The 25,247-nt window shown below is 43.2% G+C and overlaps 3 protein-coding genes across 3 annotated transcripts; 1 reads left to right on the plus strand and 2 right to left on the minus strand.

Moving 5' to 3' along the window:
• The first annotated feature begins 1,024 nt into the window (after positions 1-1,024).
• Positions 1,025-2,723, plus strand: gadd45gip1 (growth arrest and DNA-damage-inducible, gamma interacting protein 1). Its single transcript, XM_048992353.1, has 2 exons — positions 1,025-1,422; positions 2,373-2,723. The coding sequence occupies exons 1-2, from the start codon at positions 1,025-1,027 to the stop codon at positions 2,653-2,655; spliced, it is 681 nt and encodes a 226-aa protein (XP_048848310.1). The 3' UTR covers positions 2,656-2,723.
• Positions 2,724-3,037: 314 nt separating this feature from the next.
• Positions 3,038-13,287, minus strand: zgc:158403 (tetratricopeptide repeat protein 39A). The gene is made up of 19 exons (XM_048992336.1): positions 13,210-13,287; positions 13,031-13,090; positions 11,297-11,401; positions 9,871-10,002; positions 9,207-9,262; positions 8,872-8,939; positions 8,180-8,244; positions 7,857-7,956; positions 7,621-7,686; positions 7,037-7,145; positions 6,640-6,707; positions 6,432-6,491; positions 6,106-6,267; positions 5,639-5,730; positions 4,967-5,087; positions 4,758-4,869; positions 4,369-4,483; positions 3,895-4,011; positions 3,038-3,735 (listed from the first exon to the last, which is right to left on the minus strand). The coding sequence occupies exons 2-19, from the start codon at positions 13,066-13,068 to the stop codon at positions 3,621-3,623; spliced, it is 1,701 nt and encodes a 566-aa protein (XP_048848293.1). The 5' UTR covers positions 13,069-13,090; positions 13,210-13,287; the 3' UTR covers positions 3,038-3,620.
• Positions 13,288-19,294: 6,007 nt separating this feature from the next.
• On the minus strand, positions 19,295-25,247 carry tspan35 (tetraspanin 35). The gene is made up of 8 exons (XM_048992381.1): positions 25,107-25,247; positions 22,122-22,192; positions 21,554-21,769; positions 20,963-21,037; positions 20,677-20,784; positions 20,103-20,228; positions 19,786-19,878; positions 19,295-19,463 (listed from the first exon to the last, which is right to left on the minus strand). The coding sequence occupies exons 2-8, from the start codon at positions 22,176-22,178 to the stop codon at positions 19,410-19,412; spliced, it is 729 nt and encodes a 242-aa protein (XP_048848338.1). The 5' UTR covers positions 22,179-22,192; positions 25,107-25,247; the 3' UTR covers positions 19,295-19,409.

A 25,247-nucleotide genomic window follows, 5' to 3' on the forward strand; every position in this document is an offset into this window, starting at 1 on the left:
CTTTTATAAGTTATTTCCCAGTAGTTAATTCCCCGAAAGGCGCTACAAATTCTCCTATCAATTGCATGAGATTCCCGTCCGTTGATGTTTACCACTCTGGTATTTTTAAAAGAGGACAAAAAAAACTGCTCATTGTGCAAAGGAGCACCAACGTGCACATATCAGGCCAGATTCAGTGGACGCAGTTATTAGCATAAAGAACAAAAAGTGCACGCCACAGAGGAACCGCATACGACGTTTGGTTCTTAAGTACCACATTAGGCTATTCCATGTGTTTGCCTCAAATGAGCTGGAGAATATGAAAATCCGCTGTGCAGGGCATTATTTGTATTTCAATACCATTCAACACATGTGAGAAATCTGCTTCAGAAATGCAATTTATGACGATATAATACGTATGGGAAAATGACGACATATTATGTTTTGAAGCGGTTGTAGGAACAGTGCGTGAATTTGGCAACATCTTTAAACGAAGAGTTCCACCAAAAAACGTGTGATTATTACTTTTCGATGTAAGGAGAAGAAAAATATCAGCGATGGAAAATACATAAATACCAAAAAAGATGCCAAAAATGTAGAATCTTTGGTGGAAAACATGAGCACAGCGTAGTGTACATTTAATTGTACACCGTTCAGTATTATTAAAGCTGATTAGAATTAAAAGAAAACAGCAAAGTGAATAAAAAATATGATGCCACTTCAGTTCAAAACTACACGGAAGATCCGCAAATTAACCCAGATTTTCCAAACTTTAAAAAAATAGTGACTGGCTATATTTTAAAAAATACGGCATACAAAAACTCATTTCCTGCGTTTAGCAATTAATGGTGAATTAAGGACCAACAAAAAAGTTCTATTTTAGAGATTAGTGCCAATTATATTGTTGTGACCACCAACACATTCGACGTTTCCTTATTCCTACCTTCCCATTTCAAGGACTTGAGGCAGTCAGGCAGATTGTCGGACGACTAAGTCAGTCAGGAGGGTCCTTTGATTGGCGACGCCCACTTCGACACATGCAACAATGGCGGCTTCCAATCTTGGGAGAAGGACAGCTGTGTTATTTGTTGTAAAAACCTTTTCTCTTCAAAGACCAGTTTTACCGATCGTTTCCAGATGTGGGAGTTTGTTCCAGATTGCTACCTACAACCCGAAACCTTTGAGACTGAATATCAAGGATCCCTACATTCCTGATAAAGAAAAAGAAGATACCCCTGACTGGCAAAAGACAGACAAGTTTGACCGTAAGCTATTCGGGCGATATGGTTCTATTTCTGGTGTCGATCCAGTGAAATTGTGGCCAAGCCCCAAAGAGCTGGAAAGGTTAATAGCAGAGGAGCAAGAATGGCAACCGACTCTGGAAGTTATGCTACAGAACGTTGCGGCAAAGGAAATGGAGAGGGAAAAGAAAGTGAAGGCCAGGTAACGTGGGGTGCGCTTTCTAACATGCTAGAGGCAGCTAATTTCCAAAGGGTCGGCGAGTACAGGCTTCGCAATGTCGTGTGACGCGATAATCGTACATCGTCGTATAAATAAAAACATTCAGCTACAGACATAATATCTAGAATATGGTTATAGACTTCGCCGAAAAACTGACGCGGAGGCCAGTTTACTTTCTAGCTGCATGAGTTTTATGAAACTGTCAGATTTATCTGACAACTGCTGTAAATGAATTTTGGAGACGATGACTAACTTCCGCAAAACCTTCGTACATGCAGTGACGCAGACACAGATGTACGCTATACGGGTCCCTCTTCAAGTAGTTTTCACTTGCTCCATAGGTAGCATTGCTTTTTAAATATTTAACAGTTCTGTAAAATTAAATTAAAATATACTTGATTTTGGAAATTATCGTAGGTAGTTCCGCTCATCGTGAGAACTTCAAAATACATATTTTCCTTTATATTTCACTAGGGGCCCCGTAGAATGTACCTAAGCTCACATGTACATACACACACTGCACTTACACATAATAAATGCTAGATTAAACCAACGACTTGGTGTTAATTTATAGTGCTGTTAAGAAAACCGTTTTGTCGTAATAGCTTTACAGCTTCCATTTTCGACGACGACTTATAGACGGAAAAAAGTTCACCTGTCAGACACTGTTGTGTACACCTGCCTGATAGGTAAATGCTGTATCGGGTCAGATAATAGGGCTGATACGGTTTTCGTAATTTCCTGTCAACACCATGGAAGCTTGGTGGAAGAAAAAACCTTGAATAAATGGTACGTCAGAGTGAAAGCTCTTCCACGGTTTTTAAATATTAGATGGAAACAACGCCTGTTCCTTGTTCATGGGTTGTCGGGGTTTGAGGGACACCACGTCGGCTTCGTCGTGAAATGAGCTTTTTTGTGTCTTTTTCCTTCAGGGAGAAATTAATTGCCACCAACATGGCGAAGATGCCTAAGATGATCGAAGACTGGCGTCGCGAGACGCGCGCGCTGAAGATGAAGAAGAAGGAAGAAAAGGCGCGAAAGGAGCGGCTGGTGGCAGAGGCCCGCGAGCGCTTCGGCTACGCGCTGGACTCCCGCAGCCCCAAGTTCCTGGAGATGGTGCAGGAGATCGAGAAGGAGGAGAAGAAGAAGAAAAAGCTGCTGAAAAGCAGAATGAAACAGGGTGACGCTGCACCAGCTGCACCCAGGACTTCATGATTTACATCTCAGTGAAGGACGACCTTGTAAATAATGATCATAATTAAAATGTTTTTCATCCCATCAAAGTTTACTTAATTTTCCCGTCAGTAAACACAGTTCATCCCACTTTCAGGTGGTCCAAGTAATTGGGCAGTTTTCCAGTTAGATATATGGGCTTAACATGTCTGTAGTTGTACGGCAATATATTTAACAAAATATTTATATTTAATGAAAATAGTTGCATGTCTAACTTGTCAGTATATCCCCAAACAAAAAGTATTGTTTCTTAAAACGGCTCAGTACATATACAACTGGTATTTAACCAGTTATGGACATGAACCAAGAGATAGCGATTCTATGATTTTTGGAACTATTAGAAACGTAATGCTTGTACTTCATATATACATATATTTTTTTATTGAGCTCTGGCATTTAAAATGCGTTGTCTGATGGCATATTAGGGAACATTAATGCTGACACTTGTTCTGGAGAATCTGGCCATATGGCAGCATTTACAGACACCTACTGGTCCTGACAGTGCAGGTTTTAACTAAAGCAATTTTACAGGTATAAATTACAGTTCATACCGATTACCCTAATTGTGTCCCTAAAAGAGAATAATAGTATATAAAAGTCCAAGCGTATGTTAGCACTCTGATTGTGAGCCATTGTCACTTCCATTAGACAGCTGAAGTACCACCAAAACCACACGTCCAAAAGAATGTGAAACAAGGCACAAGTGTCCTTACAGGAAAGTTCTGCCTCCTTATGTGGATATATATTTTTTGAAAGTCAGGTGCCTAAGACTGCACCACACTATCCAATCTGGATGAAGTTTGCACACATGGAGAGTCCCATCCACATAAGTGGGTGGAGTGCTGAAGGAAGATCTGGTCCAGTGCAAACCACTGGCCTGGCATGAGGGAGTCGGGCTGCCAGAGTTGGGCTTGGGACACGCAGAATGCTGCCCTGAAGGTCATCCACTATAGATCTGTGCTTTCTTCTTCCTCTTCACTGACATCTGCCTTCAGTTTGGTCAGAGCGGCATGGATCCTGAACTGGGTCCGTGATTCCATGGAATATTCCTTGTAGTTGTTCCTAAATTGGTTGGGAGATTCAAACATACCAAATCAACCTGCTGCTGATGATAAAGACAAGAAGAAAATGGTATAAATGCCTCCTGAAGAGCACTTTGCTGGAGTGCCATAGCACTTTGTAGACAGAGCTACTAGAGGAGAACTGACAGAGGAGTCTTACTTGGCTTTCTGCAGTAACTTGACGGCCTGATCTTTGCGTCCCAAATCTATGTACAGTAGACCAAGCTCCAGTAGAGCATTTGGGACAAGGTACTCATCAAACTTGATCTTCTTTTCACTATAGAAGAAAAATAGACTAGCTTACAATACTGGTCTTACCTTAATCAAAATTAATAAGCTGTTTTGTTTTCCAGAAACACTTAAAGCAGGTGTCTCCAACTCCGGTCCTGGAGAGCTACTATCCAGTAGGTTTACTGTCCCACCTGGCTTCTGATGACCCAGACCTGTTCCTGGTTTTTACCTGAGAGCAGGTGTGGCTCATCAGAAGCCAGGTACGATAGAAAACCTACTGGATAGTAGCTCTACAGGACCGGAGTTGGAGACCCCTGACAAAGTAATTTGAAAACCTACAGTTAAGGCAAATACCAAATGAAAAACAAGACATTATCAGACAGGCATATTATAACTGGCTCACCTGTTAATCACTTTTTGGAAACAGTCCTCAGCCGCTAGAGTTTGGTGATCATTCTTAAGGCACATCCCCTTCAGTAGTTGTATTACACAGGAGTCATCCACAGAATACTCAGTCACTATGTGGAGAAGGGCAGTAAGGACAGACAGGAAGGAAGATGGTCAAAATCTGAAATGGCAGTCAACAGTTTCCATAGTTTCCACAGTCACGTGAACGTGTATGAAAAAAACTCCACCAGTAAAGGTTAAATCACAATATGTCACTTGAGTCACCACTGTTCGGTATGAGTTTATTATTGAACTTCAATAAAATTTATTAAAAAGAAGAAACTATTTTACATTGGTTCAATACATTTACATTTACAGCACTGGGTTAGATGTTGAGTGCAGTACCGGGGCGGTCCTGTAGGGCGCGGTCTGCATCCACCAGGGTCTCCATCATCCCCCTTGTCAGATCTGGCCGACTACGAATCATTGTAAAGCCATTCCACATGTACATCATTTCCTGAAATGGAAAAAACGCAGAACCCAGGTATTTTTAGGCTAAATCCATTTTTAACAGGTACTGTCACCTGCTGTCACCCTATGGTTTGAAATCGTACCAACACTGGCACCGGAAGCCGCGTTGGACAGCTGGTTTTATAGCGCCGGGCTTTGCGGATAGCAAACTTCTCAGTCGGGGGGGACTTCCCTGCTATTTTCTGCTTAAATGTTGGCACCTGTCTGAGAGAGAGAAGAAAGAACAGAAAAAAACAGACATTCTCAATGAAATCCCTTAGAAAGTTATTTCTGGGCTAAGTGTCCAAACCGTCTCATTGTTAATAGCTACTAAATAGTTTCACATCACATCAGAGGTGGCTGGTTCAGGTCCAGGAAGTAGAAATCCAGACCAAGATTTCGTTTCAACCAACCAGTTGAATACTCTGATTCTTTATGCTGAGCTGGCTGGTTAACACAAAATCTTGGTCTGGATTTTTACTTTCTGGACCTGAATTTTCCGCCTCTGCATAAAGCTTGGTAAACACTGCTGCAGGGTACTTAGACAATCGTACTGACCAATAACACAATAACAGGCTATACATTTGATGTACGGGGTTGTGTAAAATTATCAAAACTACTTAAAAATTTAGTCAATTTTTCTATCTGCTTTTAAACAGGTTTCACGGAGATTATAAGACTGAGCACCACAGACATCCTACATGTTAAAAGGAGTAGCCATTCAATTCAGTAGCAGTTCGTATCGGCATGATAGCCAGAGGCCAATGTCTCTTTACCTGAAGAGCTCCACTTCGTTCTCCCCGAAAGGCCTGACCTCGTCTTCGGGCAGCATGCTGAGGCAGGCTGCCTTCATGTACACATACATGGCCTGCAAGAGGAGCCCACAGCAGACCCCAAAGGAGGAAGATACACATACAGCTATGGACACGAGCTAAAGATAGATCGTTTTAAAGACATTTCATGAAAACAGTGGCACCCTGTACTTTCAGGCAGTTACTCACAGAAGCAAGATAAGCCTCCACTGAACATCTATGAAGATCTGAGCCTAAATATTGTAATGCGAAGATAACATTCATAAGAGCATGTACTGGACAGCAGGACGTGGAGATGAACTGCATCTTTCTTCAGCACAGAGGAGAATATTAAGGCTCCTGAGAGTGCAGTAGGGTGTGGAGAACGGTGGTGAAGACAACAACCAGTGCAGGGTTTTCAGAAGCTCATTAGGGCGCCTGGAGTCCCACACCTTGGACCAGCGGCTCTCCTGGCTCAGAAGGTCTGCGTAGAAGTAGGCCATCTTCCAGACACGCTTGTAAGTGAAGCACCACATCAGCTCCCAGTAACACATGTGGTGGAACTGCTTCCACGCCTGCTGGGCCCTGCAGCCGTCTTCAAACAGTGCCACCGCCTGGCAACATATTATTGGCATCGGTCCCGTACCTATTTGACTTAGCAACGTCTATGCAAACAGGCAAGGATACAGTAATTGACCTCTACTTTCATCTACACTAGAAACTTCTCTCGGGCTGCAGACGTTCCAACAGAACAGACTGATATACAGTCCAGACCGACCTCATCAATGTTCCCTCGGATCTCCTCAGTTCGTCCAGCAAAGAAGAGGAATATGGCACCCTGTCAGTACAGAAGGGAACCGGGATTGAAATCTTCGTCACGAACCGCGAAGAGCTAAGCCAGGATACTGTGGTGGTCTCCAAAATATTGTCTTGCCATCTTGGCCTAGATGTGTCATGTTTCACATATTCCAAGCCACTGCACTCACCCGTGGATAGCGAATGCGGAACGGCTTCAATAGCTTCTCGGCATTGTCCACATCGCCTTCCCCAGTCCCTACAGGGAACAGATGGATTAGAAACCATGATGGCTGAATATACTAGATTAAAGAAACCAGCAATACACCACCACTTCACCAGCATCAGTCAACATCAGTGCCATTTTCAGCAACAGATACTGCGCCATGCCATATTCATCAGGTCTAATTGGTCTGGGCCATCTGTTTACGGCCTGATCATGAGCAGCTTATAGTTTCACATCCAATTTGGGCATGTGGAGTACAGTTTGAAAACACGCTTTGGCTTGTACTGCTATTGGGGTCTCAGCGGGCCTTAGCGAACAGCAAGGTGTCTTTGTACCGTAGCATATGTGGGAGGGACTGTTACCCAGGATGAAGGAGAGGAAGGTGTAGTAGCACAACAGCAGCAGGGCACACAGCATGGAGCGCAGGTTGAGTGATGTGGCACCGCTGTGTAGCTGGGAGAGACCGTATTCCTGCACAGAGACACGTGTGTGGACAGGAAGTCGGGAACGGACAGACAGACAGAGATACTGGTTCTGCGTGATGAGACAAATTCTCCATTCATAGATTGCCAAGAGATAACAGACTGTTGATGAGCTAAATGGAGAGACACCTAATGCACTAAAGGTGAGGACTGATGTAATTCAAACTCCTAAGATATAGAGATGAACACATGGGCACCAGTGAATAAACAAAATTTATGGCAATCTTATTCAAAAAAAAAAAAAAATCAAAACAATGAACATAATCAGCTTAACTGCTAAGCCTTGGAAAATGATTTTGCATCCTAGTGGAGAGGACTGTGAAAAAACACAGGTTATGGTGCAGGAAACAGACAAAAAGGCACCGGTATCTGCATGTGGATGACTGAAACACATCCACATCAGTGTATCAGCACTGGAGAGGCTGCAGCCAGTGCCGGATGAAAGGACTTCTATAATACCATACCTTATCCCCCGAAAGGCCAGCGAATTCTAAGAGCCGCAGGATCCGAGCAGGAAACAGGGAGAGGGTCTGCGGGAGAAGACGTCGGGAACATCACGCGTGTGGTCAACAGTTGGCAAGCATGTATATGCAGGATTGCACTGAGAACCAAACAAAACTGCAGAAGGTTTATTATCTACATGGTTGGACCTCATCATTTCCCAACTGCTGCACCGTAGTATGACCTTCGTGGAACGTACCAAGTTAAATGCTCCGATTCCAAATGACACCCCTCCTTCTAACTGGAAGTGGTTCAGTCCTTTGTGATACTGATGTGACTGAAGGAAGGTGTGCAGGTCTCTGAGTTAAACGTGATAAAGGAAAAATCAAACATATTAGTACAGATACACAACATATATTACTCATGTACTGTATTAATAACACTGAAAGCAGATAAACACTGGAATCCACAGTGCATCCATCAAGTTTTTGCCTTAAGATACACGAGTCTTCTATTTAGGATTAATTAGCGATTGTGCCATAGCGTGAGGCCTTTGCATATCAGTGTCCCGGAAACGCTTACTTGTAGATGAGGTAACTGCTGCGTACTTTGACTCCTCCTTTGATAAAGCTCACCATGTTCTCATCCTGAAGGTGGAAAACAAACATCTGAGTGTAGATAAGCCCCAGAAAAGAATGCAGGGTGACACTTCAACACTGTGTCGCAGAGATCGGTATTATTTATGGATTTTCCATCTCTAATGACAAAGAATATAACACATTGTCACACAAACGTACCTCTTCCTGACAATGTATTCTAAATGCAACACACCGCAATCTTTGTCTGATAACAGGGAACCATCCGCGGACCCCATTAATAACGTAACTTTTGTGTACTTATATATGGGATTTGATAAATTACGTACAGTAAGACATTACCAACATTAAATTCAGTACATTGTATAGTACTGTGATATGTCAAATGAAAGGGATTCTGACATTTTAGCCTCATTCTCAAGAGACAATAAAGCAATGAAAAAATATTATGTGTCAAGGGATGACGGAGTATGAAAATGATGATTTTTATACCACTCAAAGGACAAAGGAACGATGGAGAAACATACGTTACACATTTTACAGTTTTTTTTCAGCCCGTGGTAAACCGCAGATAACGGAAACCACAGTTACTGAAACCGCGGATATGGAGGAGCTAGTGTACGGTAATCTGCAAACTTCAGCTCCCTCTCTGACCCAAGGCAGAGGAAGCCGCCTTACTTGTAAAAAGGTGAGAGCGGCTCTCTGTAGCAGACATTCCGCGTAGCACAGCTCAGCATGCAGCTGTTCTGGAAAGACACACACATACAATGTATCTGAGACCTGTCCCAGCCAATCAGAGTCCATCGCTGGAATTCTCCTGGGCCATTTATCCTTGAGATGATTAGGTCAAAGCAGGGGTAGAGCAGACTGACTTGGGCCACAGGTTGTACCCAACAGGTCAGCCCCCAGCCTGGGACCCATCCCACCACTTTTACTCTAGCTCATCTCAGCCCTGGTCATAGGAGACCCATTTGTTTTTTTCATTTCGACTGAATCGCTTATAATATTCCTACCTTCGGTTAAACCTTCCCCAGACTTGCTGACTATGCTGGACGACTTTTTGCGGAACCTGAAACATAATGGCTTCCATTAAATGAGATCTGTAAATCACTATATACCTGGACAACACAATAAGCCAACAAGCTAAGTGTTTATTTAAGTAAAACAACATATATAACTTTTAGATAGAAAATATATTGTTATTCTTTCTAGTGCTTCTCTAGAGTGAATCATTTATAAATATGTAAGGGGGGAGGGGTATTATTAAGAAAAGGCATCACAGTGGCCTGATCTGAGTGTAAATGATGCCTAGAAACCTCCATGCCAGTCAAAAACACGAAAAGAAAGAGGTCAGTCTGGCTTAATCATGCCCACTTTGGAATTCAAACTTAATGTGTGTGGTCAGCAGGAGGAAACTGGACTGCTCACAGGAAACACACACAGAGCGGAGGTCAGAGCAATGCAGCCCCGCAGTGCTTCAGGGGGAAAAAAAAAACTGTACATTTAGCTAAAATGTACAGTTCGTCCATTATTAAAACTGGACATTTTGTTGAAGTGACTCAAAAACTTTGGTGAAGTAGAAAAGATCAGTTACGCTTCCAAAGGGTTTTAGGTCCTGAGCCTTAGGATGAGAGGCTGACCTAATCTGAGCCCCCTCCCCGTAGATAAAGGCCCCACCTCTGGCACACCTCCTGGGCACTTTTCATGGTGTTCCCAGCCCTGACGATGTCATCGTGCTGGAAGGTCATCATAGCCTGCATCTCCAGCATGGTGGCGTACATCACGGCGTGGTACATGCTGTCCTGCATACTGTACGCGAAAGCGTGCGCACACACACACACACACACACACACACACACACACACACACAGTTCATGTATTACTATCATTATGCAAACTCTCTCATCATTTCTGTAGACATAACCCTAATCCCAACACTGACAATCTTAACCCCTACTCAGTCTTATCCTTAACCATCGCAATTTTAATTTTTTGATTGCATTCATAGGTTTTTATTAAATTGAGTTTCCCTTATGGGGACTGACAAAATGGTCCCCACAAGGTCAAAATAACAGTTTTTCATAACATATGGTTCCTACAATAGCATATATACAAACCCACACATATACAACATAAACAAACCTGACTTATACAAGAATTATTTTTCAACAAATCAGAATAAAAGATATTTATGGCATAACATGCATACCCATATTGTACGTCTTTTTATTTTATTTTTTTCTAGAAAACTCTTTGACAAAAAACATTCAGGAAGTGCACACCAAAGTAAACAGAGGGATAAAGGAGGCAGAGAATGTTTCCTAGCACTGCAGACTATTTCCTTTTTTACACAAGAACCCTGGCAAAAGCCATCTTGAGCCAGCAAACAAGGTCTGATATGGTCATATAGTATTGTGCTGTGTATGTGACTCATAATCATGGCAGGAGTAAAGGGGAAAAATGCCCATTCCATGTGATATATGACAGAAACCAAACAGGCGTCTCTCTCACACCTAGTCCCTGCTTACAGCGTTTACGCTGCCTCTCGATCTCACTGGCTCACACTCTTGTGTAATATTTGTTTGCTGGGCCATGGGCGTCAGCTTCAGCAAACACTCCGTATCCTGGAGGAGGGAGAGACACGCGGGGGCCCTGCTCTCCGCTTACGTGCTGGCCGAGCTAACGGTGTATCACGCGGGGACTTGTGAACGAGGTGTGAACAGCGCAATTTAAGACATCAGTCCATTTCAGAGACCTCCTTTTCTGCTCCAGACGGGCGTTTGGGGCGGCTTAGGTCTCCTTTCCATTCTCGGGTGGTTGAGTGTCAACAATTAGCATGACGCTCAACTCAGTCGCCATTAATGCTGTCCTTTAAAATGACTGAGCCCTCAGTGGTGTTTTACTAACAGGAAAACACTGTAACATAGACTGTAGTGGAAAATCACGACATGGGGGGTAAAGCATGCTGGCGCCCACAGTAGCCCCAGAGGACTGTCACGTCACATAACACAGGTACCCCACCCTGCGCCGGTCAGGCGGAGGCGAAGCAAAAGAAAGGAGTGGCAGGTACGGGTCAAACATGAGGAGGCGGTGGCTCGCTCACTGGGGCCGCAGCTTATCCAGGCTCTCAGTGAAGCGGTTGTTGAGGAAGAGGTCCACGGCCTCCATGCACTCACTCAAGCAATCCTGCAGTGTCATCGGCGCGGAGCTGAAGACGGACAGGCCGGTTAGCAAACCATGCCACGCGTTCACCGGCATGCACATGTCATTTACATACCTCCGGGCACTGACACTAAAACACACTGACTGCGGCTCTGTGATAAGCGAACCTTTCACTGGTACCGACACATGTATGATTGTTGCTGTGCGTCCACTTCGTGTCAGATTCAGGGGCATACCTAGGAATTCTGGCCCGCCCCTCACCAAAATTTACAAATGATTGTACATATTCAAGGCCCCCTGTCAAGTGCTGGGCCCCCTGAATCTGTCAGGGTATCCATGCCCCCCGGGGACATTAACAGATGGATGTTTACTCAATGAGCTCCACTATCATTTTACACATGCAGTATCTGCTTATTTAATGCATATACTATTGAACCTTGAAATGTATAAGGATTAGTTTAGTTATAAAAAATATACATTACTGACATGTTTTGGGGCTTGTCTGACCTTTATTATTTGTTTGCTTGTTTGTTTGTCTCTCACAGAGCTAAATTTCATCTGCAGTCCCTGGATAGGTAATACAAGGATGGGCAAATTTTACAATATAATGTACGGCAAAGAAATAAATGCAATGCCCAATGCATAAGCATCATATAAAAGTACAGCACATAAAAGTACACTGTGTTTGCTGTATTAAAGAAACTAATGGTCACATGACTGTTTTTATTCCAGCCATACTTTTAGTTTTAATTTAAAACAGATATAATTTGAACTTTACGTGATACTGGTGGGGATAGAGTTGATAATCGGTTACAGAAAGATGCTTAAAAGGTGCAGGTTGTGAACATTTTAAAGGGTGAAGGGACTTCAGGTGAACGTCAGGCAAATACACCGTCACAGCGGATTCTGATCATTTGCACCATGTATATTGACGTAAAACTATCAGACAACTTTGAAAGAAAAAAACATGTGAAAAGTACTCCTGGGTAATAGATTACAGTGTAAAACAGATACAAAGTTAGACCTGCGTGTAAACAGCTGTTGTTGTTATCATCGCTATTATTTGGGCTTTTAATAAGTTTTCGCCTAAGCGGAGAGAGGTTTTCAGAAGCTGTGCAGATGAGCTTTGCGAGATGTGCCTTCGACTCTGATAACATAGACACATCAAACAGACACATATGAAAGGCAATAAAGTTAATAAACCGTCAGTTCAGTCCGTATTCACCAGTTACGCACTTCCGCTACGATTTCAAAATTCTCTTGATTTTGTAATATAGAATATTGGAAATCACGATGGTCCCAGAAACGGAGCCCTTTACATGGTCATAGCATTAATCATTTTCTACAAGTCGAGAAGTATAAAAAAGTTCCCGTTTTACAGAGGCGGTACGTCATGAAACATATAAAACACAACACACAAAGCGGAAAATACCGAAAAGGAGTGAAAAGAAAAACAGTCAAGCAAGTTCGCACGGTTTATGTTTGTGAAGTGGGTTTGGAAAGGGAGTTACTAAAACTGTGAAACTGGATCAATCTAAGACAGATTCCCATCACTTAAGTATCTATTATCTAGTTTTTAAGGTGACTACCAAAAACCAACACTATAGTCGGTTAACTATTAAAAAACTCCAAATCCAAGATCATAACGGATTCGTTAATTAGGTACTTAACTTACTTTTCTGCCGCAGGTGCATTCGTGTCTTTCCTGGACATATCTTTGCTTTGACCAAAACACCTGACAAAGGGAAATATGATGTAAAAATGTAAAATCTATAATTCGTTCTCTCCTTTAAAACTTTTTATTAGTTGTTCACTTGTAGGACAATCTTGAGAGATCTTATTAAATCTTAATACCTTTAACAAATGTACTATTCGTATTCAGACAAAGTTTAGGACGGGTGCGGAGCTGGCAGGGGCGGGGCCATCCCTGACTCCGCCTCCGCGAAGACGCACACGCGCAGCGGACGCGCCACCTGTTTCGACCCAGCAGCATCCGTGCACGAGCTCCATTAGCTTGTTGCATCGTGTCTCGGTCAAGTTTGTTTAGGCGGTGGCCTTGGGATATTCCTATCGGAGTTGTTTTTAGATTTAAGGAGTTTTCGGTAAAATCAGGGATATAGCTGTTTAATTTAATGTAACGTAGTCTATACACCGGGGCGGCAATCTTGCCTCACACCTCTGGGACCGGGGTTCGAGTCTCCGTGTGTGGAGTTTGCATGTTCTCCCCGTGTCGTCGTGGGGTTTCCTCCGGGTACACCGCTTCCCCACCCCACGATCCAAAAATGCTTATTGTCCATAGGTGTGGCCTGCGTTGGGTTTGTGCCCCATCCTGGGTTTTAGCCTCTGGGATAGGCTCCGGACCCCCCGCGACCCTGGATAGGATAAGCGGATATAGAAGATAGATGGATGGATAGTCTACTGCGTGTTTGAAGTTGAATTTCTTGGCCGGTGTAGAAGCGAGAGGCCACAAACTCCTTGTTGCGTTTATTTGACATTTTGTTTCGAAATTCAGCGTAAACCTGCAGAGCTGCCGTGAGACACTTTCGGATTACAAGCCCGACATCTAGTGACTCCCGAGGAAAATTTCAAACCGGGTTTTTGCGCTTTAATGCGGTATCCATGGGTCTATTCAATGGGCGATAAAATAAAGGGCAACGAGTGATATAAGGATTATTCAGTGCAGTCCAGTTGCATTAAAACATTAATCTCGAGAAATACCGAAGAAAACATTAACATATGCCCGAACCGGGCCGTATTTAGGCCTATTTGAGAATTAAATGCGGCTATGTGATTGTGGAGTTAACCATAAGATTCGACTTTTTCTCATGCGGAAAAACCTGCATCAACATCTTATTAATTACTCCCATAATTCACACCAAATGTAAAAAGGCACCACTTTACAATAAGGCTTCCTTTTCCCACTTGTAAATGGTATTAACTCATTAATAAAAATTACTGTGTTATAACTTGCCACTTGTCACAAACTTGTAAATACCTATAATCTGGCATCGTAAAAAAATGCAGTTAGACAAGTAAAGAAATTTGGCCCATTGAGTTAACTGCTTAACAAGCGAATTTAATATGTAGATCGCAGAATAACCTGATGTAATTATACAGTATTCAACCTCTGTAACTGCGACTGTGTAATGAAACGAATCATTAAGACGCTTCGTGCAGCAATTGAGGCGTGTAATCACGGGCAGTAATCAGGTATATGAACACACCCCCATCACACATGCCTGCCATTTTTATAAGACAATTGAACTACCTTCGAGCATTAAAGATGCTCGTTTATTGAAGTCATCAAATAAAAAGGAGATCAGGAGTAATTTTTCGAGTAGCTATAGCAACTCCAAGATTCAGCCTAGCAACTGCAGGGCAACACCAATATTTTATTATGGAAACGAAGAAAAAAAATACACATACGTACAACATATTGTGGCGCAGGTACCAGACATGGCGCTGCGTTAAGTGATGAGATACAGTAGACAGTAGTGCCGTAAGGCATTGACAATGAGCATCCCGAGTACTACACACGGTGGGTGCACACATACCATTCTTTATAACAGTTAACATACATACGACATTAATGTACAGCACAACGACATGTTAAATACACAGAGCTATTTACGCTGCTGGCACCAGTCCAGCATGGTGCGCGCTGTCCCCTCCAGCGATACAATATATATCGTTTTAATAATCATTTTAATGATTGATTTTCTGCTTAACTTAATTAAATAAAGCTAGATTTATTTGGTCAAAATTAATTTGTCAGTTATTCCATAACGATTCGGGGATAAGTCGAAAATGTAAACTCCAGAGATGGACGACAGCGCTGTCCATAACGATGGGGTAGATAACGTAGAGGAGCAGAGCAACATGCAAGAGCATCACGAGAAACTCGAAAAAGCATATTATCTAAAGAAGGAAAAGAAAAAGATAAAAACCAGCAGTAAACAGGGACCGTTCCACGTCTGTGCAGCTCGCAATTAAATAAATTACCACCAGGGGTCCGTAATAGCCCTTTTACCTGGGCGATAAGGCCACGTCCCTCATATAACGGATAATTAGAGGCCAGGGACAGCGCCGTCAGTGTTTAACACGGTCGTTTAATGTACCGTAATACCGTCAATTCAGTTCACCACTGTAAACGGTGTAGGTGGATAAGTAAACACAGGTAGCTCATTTGCATTTGGCACATCTTTAAAAATGGAAAATCTCTAGGTGAAGGTTGGAATGAAGACATGAAGGGGACAAAACTGGAGCTCCAACTGGCTTAGAAATAAGAATAGAACAGAATAAAATATATTTATTGTCATTGCACATGCACAATGCACAACAAAACTGTGTACTGTCTACCAAATTTAAAAAAGGGAAACATTTCATATACATGGCCAGTCTGTCAGAGAGGGAATTTCCCTCCAGGTGGCATGACCATCACGGCCCTTTAATGTCTGACCCAGAAACATCTGAACTGCAAATCCTCAAAAACTGCAGCATTTGTACCCCAGACAGAGGAGGGCAAGGGGGGGGGGGGGTGACAGAAATCCTGACTTAGTCACAGTTTGTTTTTTTTTTTCACCAGTTTGCTATTACAATTGAAAGTGCTTTAGTTTACATTCTAGTCATTGGTCATACAGATAGGTTACTCTTCTGATATATTTACAATATTTACAATGCTTGGTAAACATCATAGGTGCATGAGTCAAATGTTTGCACAGAGTAGCTTTTCACCTTAATCCTAACAGTGTTCCACGCCACTGGCACTTGTTAGTTTTATGGTAGTCTGGGCTAAATGTAAGTGAATGACGTAAGATGATGTTCATTTAGCCCAGATGACCTTACATATAAAATTAAACACCTACAAAGAAGCACGTGATTGGTCACTCCGCAGAATACCGCTACGTCTGACGCTCGGCATCGTGCTTGCTGACGTGAGGCCTGCATGCAGCTGCTGGGCCATGGAAGCCCATTCCACGAAGCTCCTGGTGCAGAGGTTTGTGCTGGGGTTAATGCCAGAGGAAGTTTGGAACTCCGCAGTTATTCAGTTAACGGAACGTTGGTGACTTTTACACACTACGCACCTCAGCACTCGGCGACCCCACTCTGTTATTTCCCTTCTCTGCCGCTTTGCAGCTGAGTGTCTGTTGTCCCTAAACACTCAAACTTCGCAATAATACCCCTTACACTTGACGGTGGAAGGCCTAACAAAGAAGAAATTTCACAAACTGACTTATTGCAAAGGTGGAATCCTATGACTGTACCACGCTTCAATTCACTGAGCTCTTCAGAATGAGCCATTCTTTTGCAGATTTTTTTAAACCTAACTGCATGTCACGCCCGGCTCGTCCGCTCCTCGTGTGTGCCACACCCCTGATTACCCACGTGTGCTTCCCTGATCGTTTCCAGCTTTGTCCACTTACTTTGATTAGTCCCGTCCTATTTAAGTCCTGGTCTTACCTGTTTCCCTTGTTTGTCATTGATGTTTGTATACGTGAGATGTTTCCCAGTCCGCGCTTCCTTAATAAATCCCCAGTATTTCCCGTATTTGCCCGTCTGCCTGCTCCTTGCACGCCTTACCCGCACGATCGCCTGTCTGCTCAACCCTGATCGTGACAGCATGGCTAGGGGCTTGATTTTATACACCTGTGGCAATGGGTCTGAATGAAACACCTGAATTCAGTGGTTAAGAGGTGTGTGCCAATACATTTGTCCATATAGTGTAGGTGTGAAACATGATGAAAGGGGGAGTTATGCGTTATGTGTTACACTAAATGTGTAAATGTAACACTCACAGAAATGACCTACAAGTAAAATTTCACCAGAAGATGGAGCTTTCGAAGCCTGGGTTGTTTTGCCACTTTTTCATTAATAAACCCTATAAACTCGCTTGTCGTGTGTCTGTTGTCAGCCCCGTAGCATGCAGCAGGGTTATATATATTCATAGAATAATCTGAGGAGAACCTGTTGCACTGTAACGTAAAAATCGACTTTTGGCATCTGCAGTCTTCTTCTAAATTTCACGTTGATGAACGATTTGCTGTAGCTACACAGCTTCTTCATTTCAAGGAAAACCCGCACATTCTCTGTTTTGGTACCTATGCCAAGGTGCCCAAACATCCGAGTTGGGTGCCTTCAAACCACCACTGAAAACGACCTCTTTCAGAAGCATTTGGATCAGCACTTACAGGATTATACTTTTATTATAAAAAAAATGTATTACTTGGCAACAGAGCTTTGTAGAGTGAGGGCCGGGTTCTATTGAACCAGTATCAGAATGTATTCACTGAGACGTACTGTATTCACTGAGACTGTATTCACTGAGACTTCTAAGCACTTATGTAACTCGCTCTGGCTAAGGGAGTCTGATAAATGCTGTAAAAATGTAAATGTAATATAAACATACATAAAAGTTGATCAATGCAGTCAAAAACAAGTTGCTTTTATGATGTTGTATAAGTCACACATACACATGGGTCTGGTTAAATTATTTATTAACACACATAAAAAAATAATAAAATCAAGATTTTTATTTTTATAAAATAAGGCTTCAAAATATTGTCTCTCTCTTTTCAGGCAGACCTCACTATATAAAAACCCTAAATAGCAGTAACATTTAAAGCCGTATTCCATTACAATGAAACAGATATCTTTTTTTGCGCTCCTAGGGGACCAAATCGCCCCCAAAGCTTGTCTTAAATAACGTCAATTGAAAACTAGCTTTACTGCCTTCATTTTAAACCAGAAGCTTATATTTATGAGTGTAAGAACCCATTACATTTGGTACTGAATGACAGTTGAAGAAATTCCTTCACATAATATATTGTTGAGGAGTAGAAAATTGTTTAAACATCATTTAAACTAAATCATTGTGTTGGCTGGGCAGCTTGACCCAGTAATTTGCTTGCGTGTTCTATACAGGGCTTGGCATTATGCTTGTCTACTCACCAGGGGCATGTAATTTAGGCAAAAGAGCGAACACTAGCTTGCGGGCCAGTACAAAAAAAACCTGCACGTTGGACCACATTTTGTACTGAATGAACCCAGTTGCTACAGCTGGAGGACAAGGTACTAATTTGTAAGACAACCTTTGCTTGTCACTGGGGCTATATGCTCATGGGTCATTTGTACCCTAGCTGTAGATACCTGTACCTTTTAAGGTATAGAAAGGGACTATGAAGAACATTTATGTACTATTGGGGGTACATTAATATTGCTTGTACCTTTGGCTTGTTCCTCAGAGTCCATTCCTGTACCTTAAATTAGACTAAAAGGTACATGTACCTGGAGGCGGCATGGTGGTGCAGTGGTTAGCACTGTTGCCTCACACCTCTGTAACCCGGGTTCAAGTCTCCACCTGGTTCACATGTATGTGGAGTTTGCATGTTCTCCCCATGTCGTCGTGGGGTTTCCTCCAGGTACTCCGGTTTCCCCCCACAGTCCAAAAACATGCTGAGGCTAATCGGAGTTGCTAAATTGCCCATTTTTGTGCATGTGTGAGTGAATGGTGTGTGAGTGTGCCCTGCGATGGGCTGGCCCCCCATCCTGGATTGTTCCCTGCCTCGTGCCCATTGCTTCCGGGATAGGCTCCGGACCCCCCGCGACCCAGAAGGATAAGCGGTTTGGAAAATGGATGGATGGATGGGTACATGTACCTACAGGGCACAACTGGCAGACCCTTGAGGGTACAGCCCCAGTGACAAGCAAAGGTACAAATTGGTACTCTTTTTTTATTCAGACATTGTAGTAATAAGAAATCATAAGTTCCCCCCCCGAGTATGTGTGTATAGACCATCAGCATTACATATGAATTGTAAATATGTGACTGTTAGGCTGCAGCCAAATCCTTCAATTGATAGATACAAAATTTCCTATAAGGATATAGGATTTAAAGACATCTCCCGAAATTACCAGTTTAAGTAAAGCTTATTGAGAGCAAATTTTAGATTATTAAAAAAAAGACAGAAGGTACACATTTTCAGCCTGAGAGGATTTCCAGCATTGGTCAGAGGCTTGTACCGCTGTTCAGATGACGCCGTCCGCAGGTATCCTCATCACTCTGAGCCGATCTTGCAGTACAAGGTCATCGAAACTATCATGGCAGACATCTAGAGATGGGGGGGGGAGACATGCAACATGCGTGATATACACTTAGCGAGATGAGAAGAGAGGGTGACAGATGGAGATGGATAGAGAATCAGTATAATAATACAATAGGTATGAAAGGAGGATACAAGAAATAAAAATGAAATTATCATTTTTAAAAAGGAATTATTCAGACTATTTGCAATTAAGTGTTGGAGAACAGGCACATTCTATTCACATGCAAGATTTTTTTTTTACTTTAAGTTTTTTTAAATGTGATGGCAACTTTCAGCTACACAGCCCTCAAAGACAGGAGCAGAGAATGTGAGCATGCAGGCCTCTCACCTCCAGCACCGCGATTCCCAGCACGACAGCTATAAGGACGGTCGAGTTACTCTGCATCACCGACACGATCTTATGGAGGCAGCCAGTGATGCTCTGCGAGGGAGAAAAATTCCGAACAAACACAGATGAGGACAGGATGCAAGGTAACTGTCTGGTGTTTTGAAAATGAAGACAAGCACACACACACAGGAGCTGAGGAAATGAGAGCTCACGTCAAACGAGCGGGAGACACGATACGAACGGGATTGTGAGCGAACCATGAAGGGAAGGAAGGGAAGAGGCGGACGCTTGGGGGCGAGACCCCGCAACTTTGTTACCGAGTCTGTGGCACTTTGTGGCGTGCAGGGCAGGGCGAGGCAACACGGATCAGGGTATCGGCTCGTGCTCTGATAATACGGTGAGTCTGTGAAGTCTGTGTAGTTACTGAAGCCACAGCATTTCAGCTAGAAGGTGCAGAAGCACAGGGCAGAACATCACATACCTGCATGCTTCGAGGAGCTCAAAATGGAAAATCTCATAAAGACGAAGGTAAGTCTGAGTTAATGTAATTTATCCATGTTAAGTTATTCACAAAATGATTACAAATATTCTACATGCATTGTCGGTATGTAGAAAAAATCTGAAAAGAAACTGACAAACTGACTTAATTGGAGAAAGGGTTATCTGGCTAGATATTATATACTATATTGGCCAAAAGAGTGCGGACAGTCTTCTGGGAAGGCTTTGTGTTAGATGTGGGAACATCGTTGGCGGGACTTGCTGCTGTTGAGGTTGGGTATCGGTGTTGGGTGATCAGGTCCCTCTTTCCCTCCTGAAGGATCCACTTCTCAATCACATCAATTGTCAGCATCTATCAGGGCAAACAGACGTGTTGGGAAGATAGTGCCATACCCCAGTCATGGTAGTGTTCCATAATAGCGTCAGGTCCACATTCTTCCCATAATCCTTCTTTATGCTGCTGATGACGGAGCTTCCCAGCATGTGAATCAGATTCTCCGCCTGAAAGACACACAGCAGGGTGGCTGCATCAGCGACGGCTCTCTGCAGTCCTGGAGTGCTGGAATATTCCCTATCTGCGCTCAAACATCCATGCAGGGCATCCTGGTGTGAAAAGCGCCTGCCTTCTATATGGAGGTTAATGTGAGTAGCAGATGTACCACCCCAAGTGCACACTCACCAAGGGCCTGAAGACCAGGATTACTACTGCTGCAGCGACCTCGGCTATGAAGACAATAAGCACGATGACGAAGAACTGCGGAGAAGAGGAGAATGTTACATACATCATGGCTTTCAGCATCAGGACCCAAAGATATTCGTCTCCTCAAAAATATTAGTCTACAATGTTGAAATATTCCAATTCGATTGTGGGCAGTGGTGGCTTAATGGTTAGGGAAGTGCACGTGTAATCGAAAGGTTGCAGGTTTGAAACCCTGACCAGCAAGGCACCACTGAGGTACCCTGAGCAAAGTACAGCCCCCAAGCACTGCTCCCTGGGCGCTGAATTAGCTGCTATGTCACATCGTCACATATGGGTTAAATGCAGAGGACGCATTTCATTGTTGTGCACTGTGGTATGACAATTAATCACTGAATTCTAAATTGGCACATTTCCTACTTCACTATTTAAATTGATCTCCAAACCATTTGTGTTTGTAGATTGAGGTTATTTTCAACATTACTGCGGTTCCAATAACAACTGATATGTCAAGCAAATGTTACAATACTACTCCATGGTGACTGGTGCCGCATGCAACTCTGGGTAACTCACCAGTAACAGCATGCACTTGCTCTCACGCATGGCACCGCAGCACCCCAGGAAGCCCATGACCAGCAGCACCCCTCCCACGGCGATCAGCAGGTAGCCCACATTGACCAGCTGGTTCAGGGCCCCCGGAGCATCTTGAATTTTGCCCAGGACACCAAGCAGCGAGTTACTGTCCACCTTGACCCACACCCCTACACCAAGGATCCCAGCTCCCGCCAACTGTAAGGACATGGACACTGCGTATGTTGTAGCACACTTGGAATTGCGCACACAATTTACCTTCGGTATGTAATACTGCCCTCTACAGCTCATAATCATTTCAACATCTCCTATGTTATTTGCAGTGGGATCTTTCTTAAGTCATTCCTTAGATTCACCCGCTCACCCAGTTTGGGTCACTGCTCCAGTGGCATTCTGAACACTGGATCCATACTTGCCACCATTACAAAGTTTAAGTGACTGCTTCCTGGTTTAGAGTGCGTCGAGTTACATCATCGCTCTCCCATAGTACACTAATCTTGGTCTGTCCTTAGTCTTCATGTTATTTTATTGATAGTTTGTCCCAACTTACGAAGATGATGCCATTGAAGATGAACATCATGACTTTGAGGAATTTGAAACACCCCATGGCTGCAATCCTTCCTTTAGACGAAAAGAAAAGTCCCAGGATAAGAGCGATGTCTTACAGTAACTTTCCATGTCATACTGCTATAATTAAACATTCCATGTACATCCATTCATTTTGAAGTATAAAAAACATACAGACCTGCACAGAATAATGCAAATTTTTACACTAAACTTGGTTGTTTCTCTCATCATCCATCCATCCATCCATCCATCCAGCCACTTATCCTGGTTCTTGAAGGCTGTGGGGTAACTGGAGCCTGTGCCAATTGGCATAGGGCACAGGGCAGGGGCCGCCCTGCCCATGATGCCAGTCCATCCAACAGCGCATACACTTAAATATTCACACCAGAGGCAGTTTAAGGAAGCCAGTCTACCTCAACGTATGTCACTGGACTGAGAGCGGACCCAGACGAAACCTCAGACAACACCTAAGCATATGCTCACCCGACAGAGAGAGCAGAGATGGGATCTGAACCGCTAACCGTGGAAGTGTGAGGCAAAAGTGCTACTCACTGAGTCAGCATGCGACACCTTACCAGATTAAAACAATTATTTACTCATACGTGCACTTTTTTTTTATAGGTTTACTGGTTTGCTGACTCTTGTTGGCTGCATTTCCTGATAATGCCATAGTCTTAACACTACAGTTTCCTGTCTGACCGTGTGATACATTTCCTGCTTTAATGACTAACTCCTTTACAACAGAAAAACAGCACAACTCATTTATTTACTGCAGAGTGGCTTTCATGCTCTGATTACCCTGTCACCCATTAACAAGGACAGTATACGGCATTTTTATCTGCGTTTACCGAGACTAGTGACAGATAGAGACATTACAAATCGTCCGCTACCACTCCAAGACACCGTTTGTCACAATCATACTCATTCATTTGAATCCGTCACTATTTTTGTAATTATTGTTTTTGCAGGCAAAATGGTGCTTTGGAGATTACAGTCGGTGCAAAGACTGTCACAAGTTCTTTTGTCCTATACAAATACAGAAGAATAAATATTTTGCCAAATTAAAAATGAGACGAACAATGGGAACATGCATTGAAATATTTGAACATCTATAGCAACACGTGCAAGGCCTTATCTAGCCATGGGGGGGGGGGGGGGGGGGGGGGGTGGCACGAGGCAATTAATTTCCATGACTGAACACAACTGTTGTTCAGAAGCTCCTTCACTGATTACATCAATGTTTCTTTTCAGTAAATTAAATCAGTTTAGTCGTACACCGTTACTACAATGTAACTTTAAAATTAGTATTCAACTCGAATCCACTGTGGCAATGGGCGAGGAGATTTATTCAAATAATTGCCTCCCCGAAGGGATTGGTGAGCATGGAGAAAGAAGCACTCTGATTGCTCTGATGAGCCAGGTGTGCCTCCCCCCCCCCCCCCCCCCCCCCCCCGAGTCTGAGGTAGAGAAGTTATACAAAAAAATCAAATCATTTGCAAATCAACATGAGGATGGACATTTATAAGGCATGAGGGGTCAACATATGCAAAATAAGCTGAAGGTGAAAGCAAAGCCTTAAAGTCAGTGTGAAAATACACAATGAAGCCAAAATCCTGGCATAGAAATAGCAAGTTGCGTTATTTAATAGACATCAATTCCCTACTACTCTCAGTTGAAAAGCGACCTGCTAAATCCAAGATCATCATTTTATTGCCACAGCCACTATGCTCTTCCCAGTTCCGGATTGTCGTGCAACATGGACAGCAGCACTGAAGGCATTAAGTTATCGGCAACATGTCAGATTCAACATGTCTCACGCCACCTATCTAGCTGGGTGGGTCTGGGTGAATCACATCAATCGCATCATATCAAAATGTTTTCTTTATGCCTGCCATTGTCACAAAAAATGGGATTGTTAATGATTTGGTTTACGACGAAGAAAGTGTAGCTAAGTGTTGCTAAACTGTTAATGTTTTTCTAGCTTAGTCAGACATACGACAGAAGAGGACTTTTGAGGAGAATCAGATGTGGGCCCCCGCCTTCTGTCACGTCCAGGCTGCCCCCTCCCCACACCATCAACTTCCTCATTTTTAAGCAAATAAATGAGCAAGTAACAAATAATTGAGTCGGTTCTGGTAAACTGCTCAAGTTACTCGTTAACGTGACTCTTAATTTAAGAAATAGTGACTTTATATGCAGTCATATAACTGCACAGATACCAATTTACCAGCAAGATAACTACAGCAAGAGAATTGTCACTGCAATGTGTTTTAACTCCATAATCAATAATAATCTTTTACACTTTATATTTCACGTTACAAGCACTAGCATAAGCATTACAGTCCTTTATTGCAGTAGTTCAGATCTGTAATAGATGTGGGTTCATGTCCTACGGAACTCAAATTTGTTCCATGAACTTGTCTACAATAATTATAACATCTGGATAGACGACACACTGCAGAATTGATGGGAGTTTCCAGGAAAGGATCTAGTGTCTTTAACACTGACCACATGATGTTGAATACCAAGAAAAAGTAATCTGACAAATCTTTCAGACATTTTACATTTGCAAATAATTTTTCAAAGGCAAAAGTTTCGCAAAGCACACAATAGCATGAATCATCAGCGGTGCTCTGTGTCAGCTCAAAGTGTTTTAAACCATTGTTTTCCTCACTCATTTAAAAAACTAATTAAAGAGACAAATAACATGCTGTGTCAACACAGCAGTGCAACTCATCGCATATCTTACTGCTCTCTCCATGGAAACGGTCATATAAACAATGACCAGAAAGGCCCACGGTCCCGCCGGGGAACCAGCCTGCGCTTCGCAGTCGCATCCACTTATGATGTATTGGAAAGCCGACCCGAGGCAACACAACACCACACGAAGCTGTCATCCCTCAGTGGAGCGCGAGGACGGACGGGGAAATCCCCAGTGTCGTGATGATGGTGAGGACCCGGCCCTTACCTGACACCAGGTGACACTAAGGGCTGCCGAGGCGGAGGGTGACGATGTGCGGAGCGAGGCCGTGTCCCGTGGCTCCCGTAGCCAAATCCACCTCGGTGGGAGTGTCTGTCTCTCTGCCCCTACTCCTTCTCCGCACAGGTT

The sequence above is a fragment of the Brienomyrus brachyistius genome, chromosome 22 (assembly GCF_023856365.1).
Source record: "Brienomyrus brachyistius isolate T26 chromosome 22, BBRACH_0.4, whole genome shotgun sequence".
NCBI classification, from domain to species: Eukaryota; Metazoa; Chordata; class Actinopteri; order Osteoglossiformes; family Mormyridae; genus Brienomyrus; species Brienomyrus brachyistius.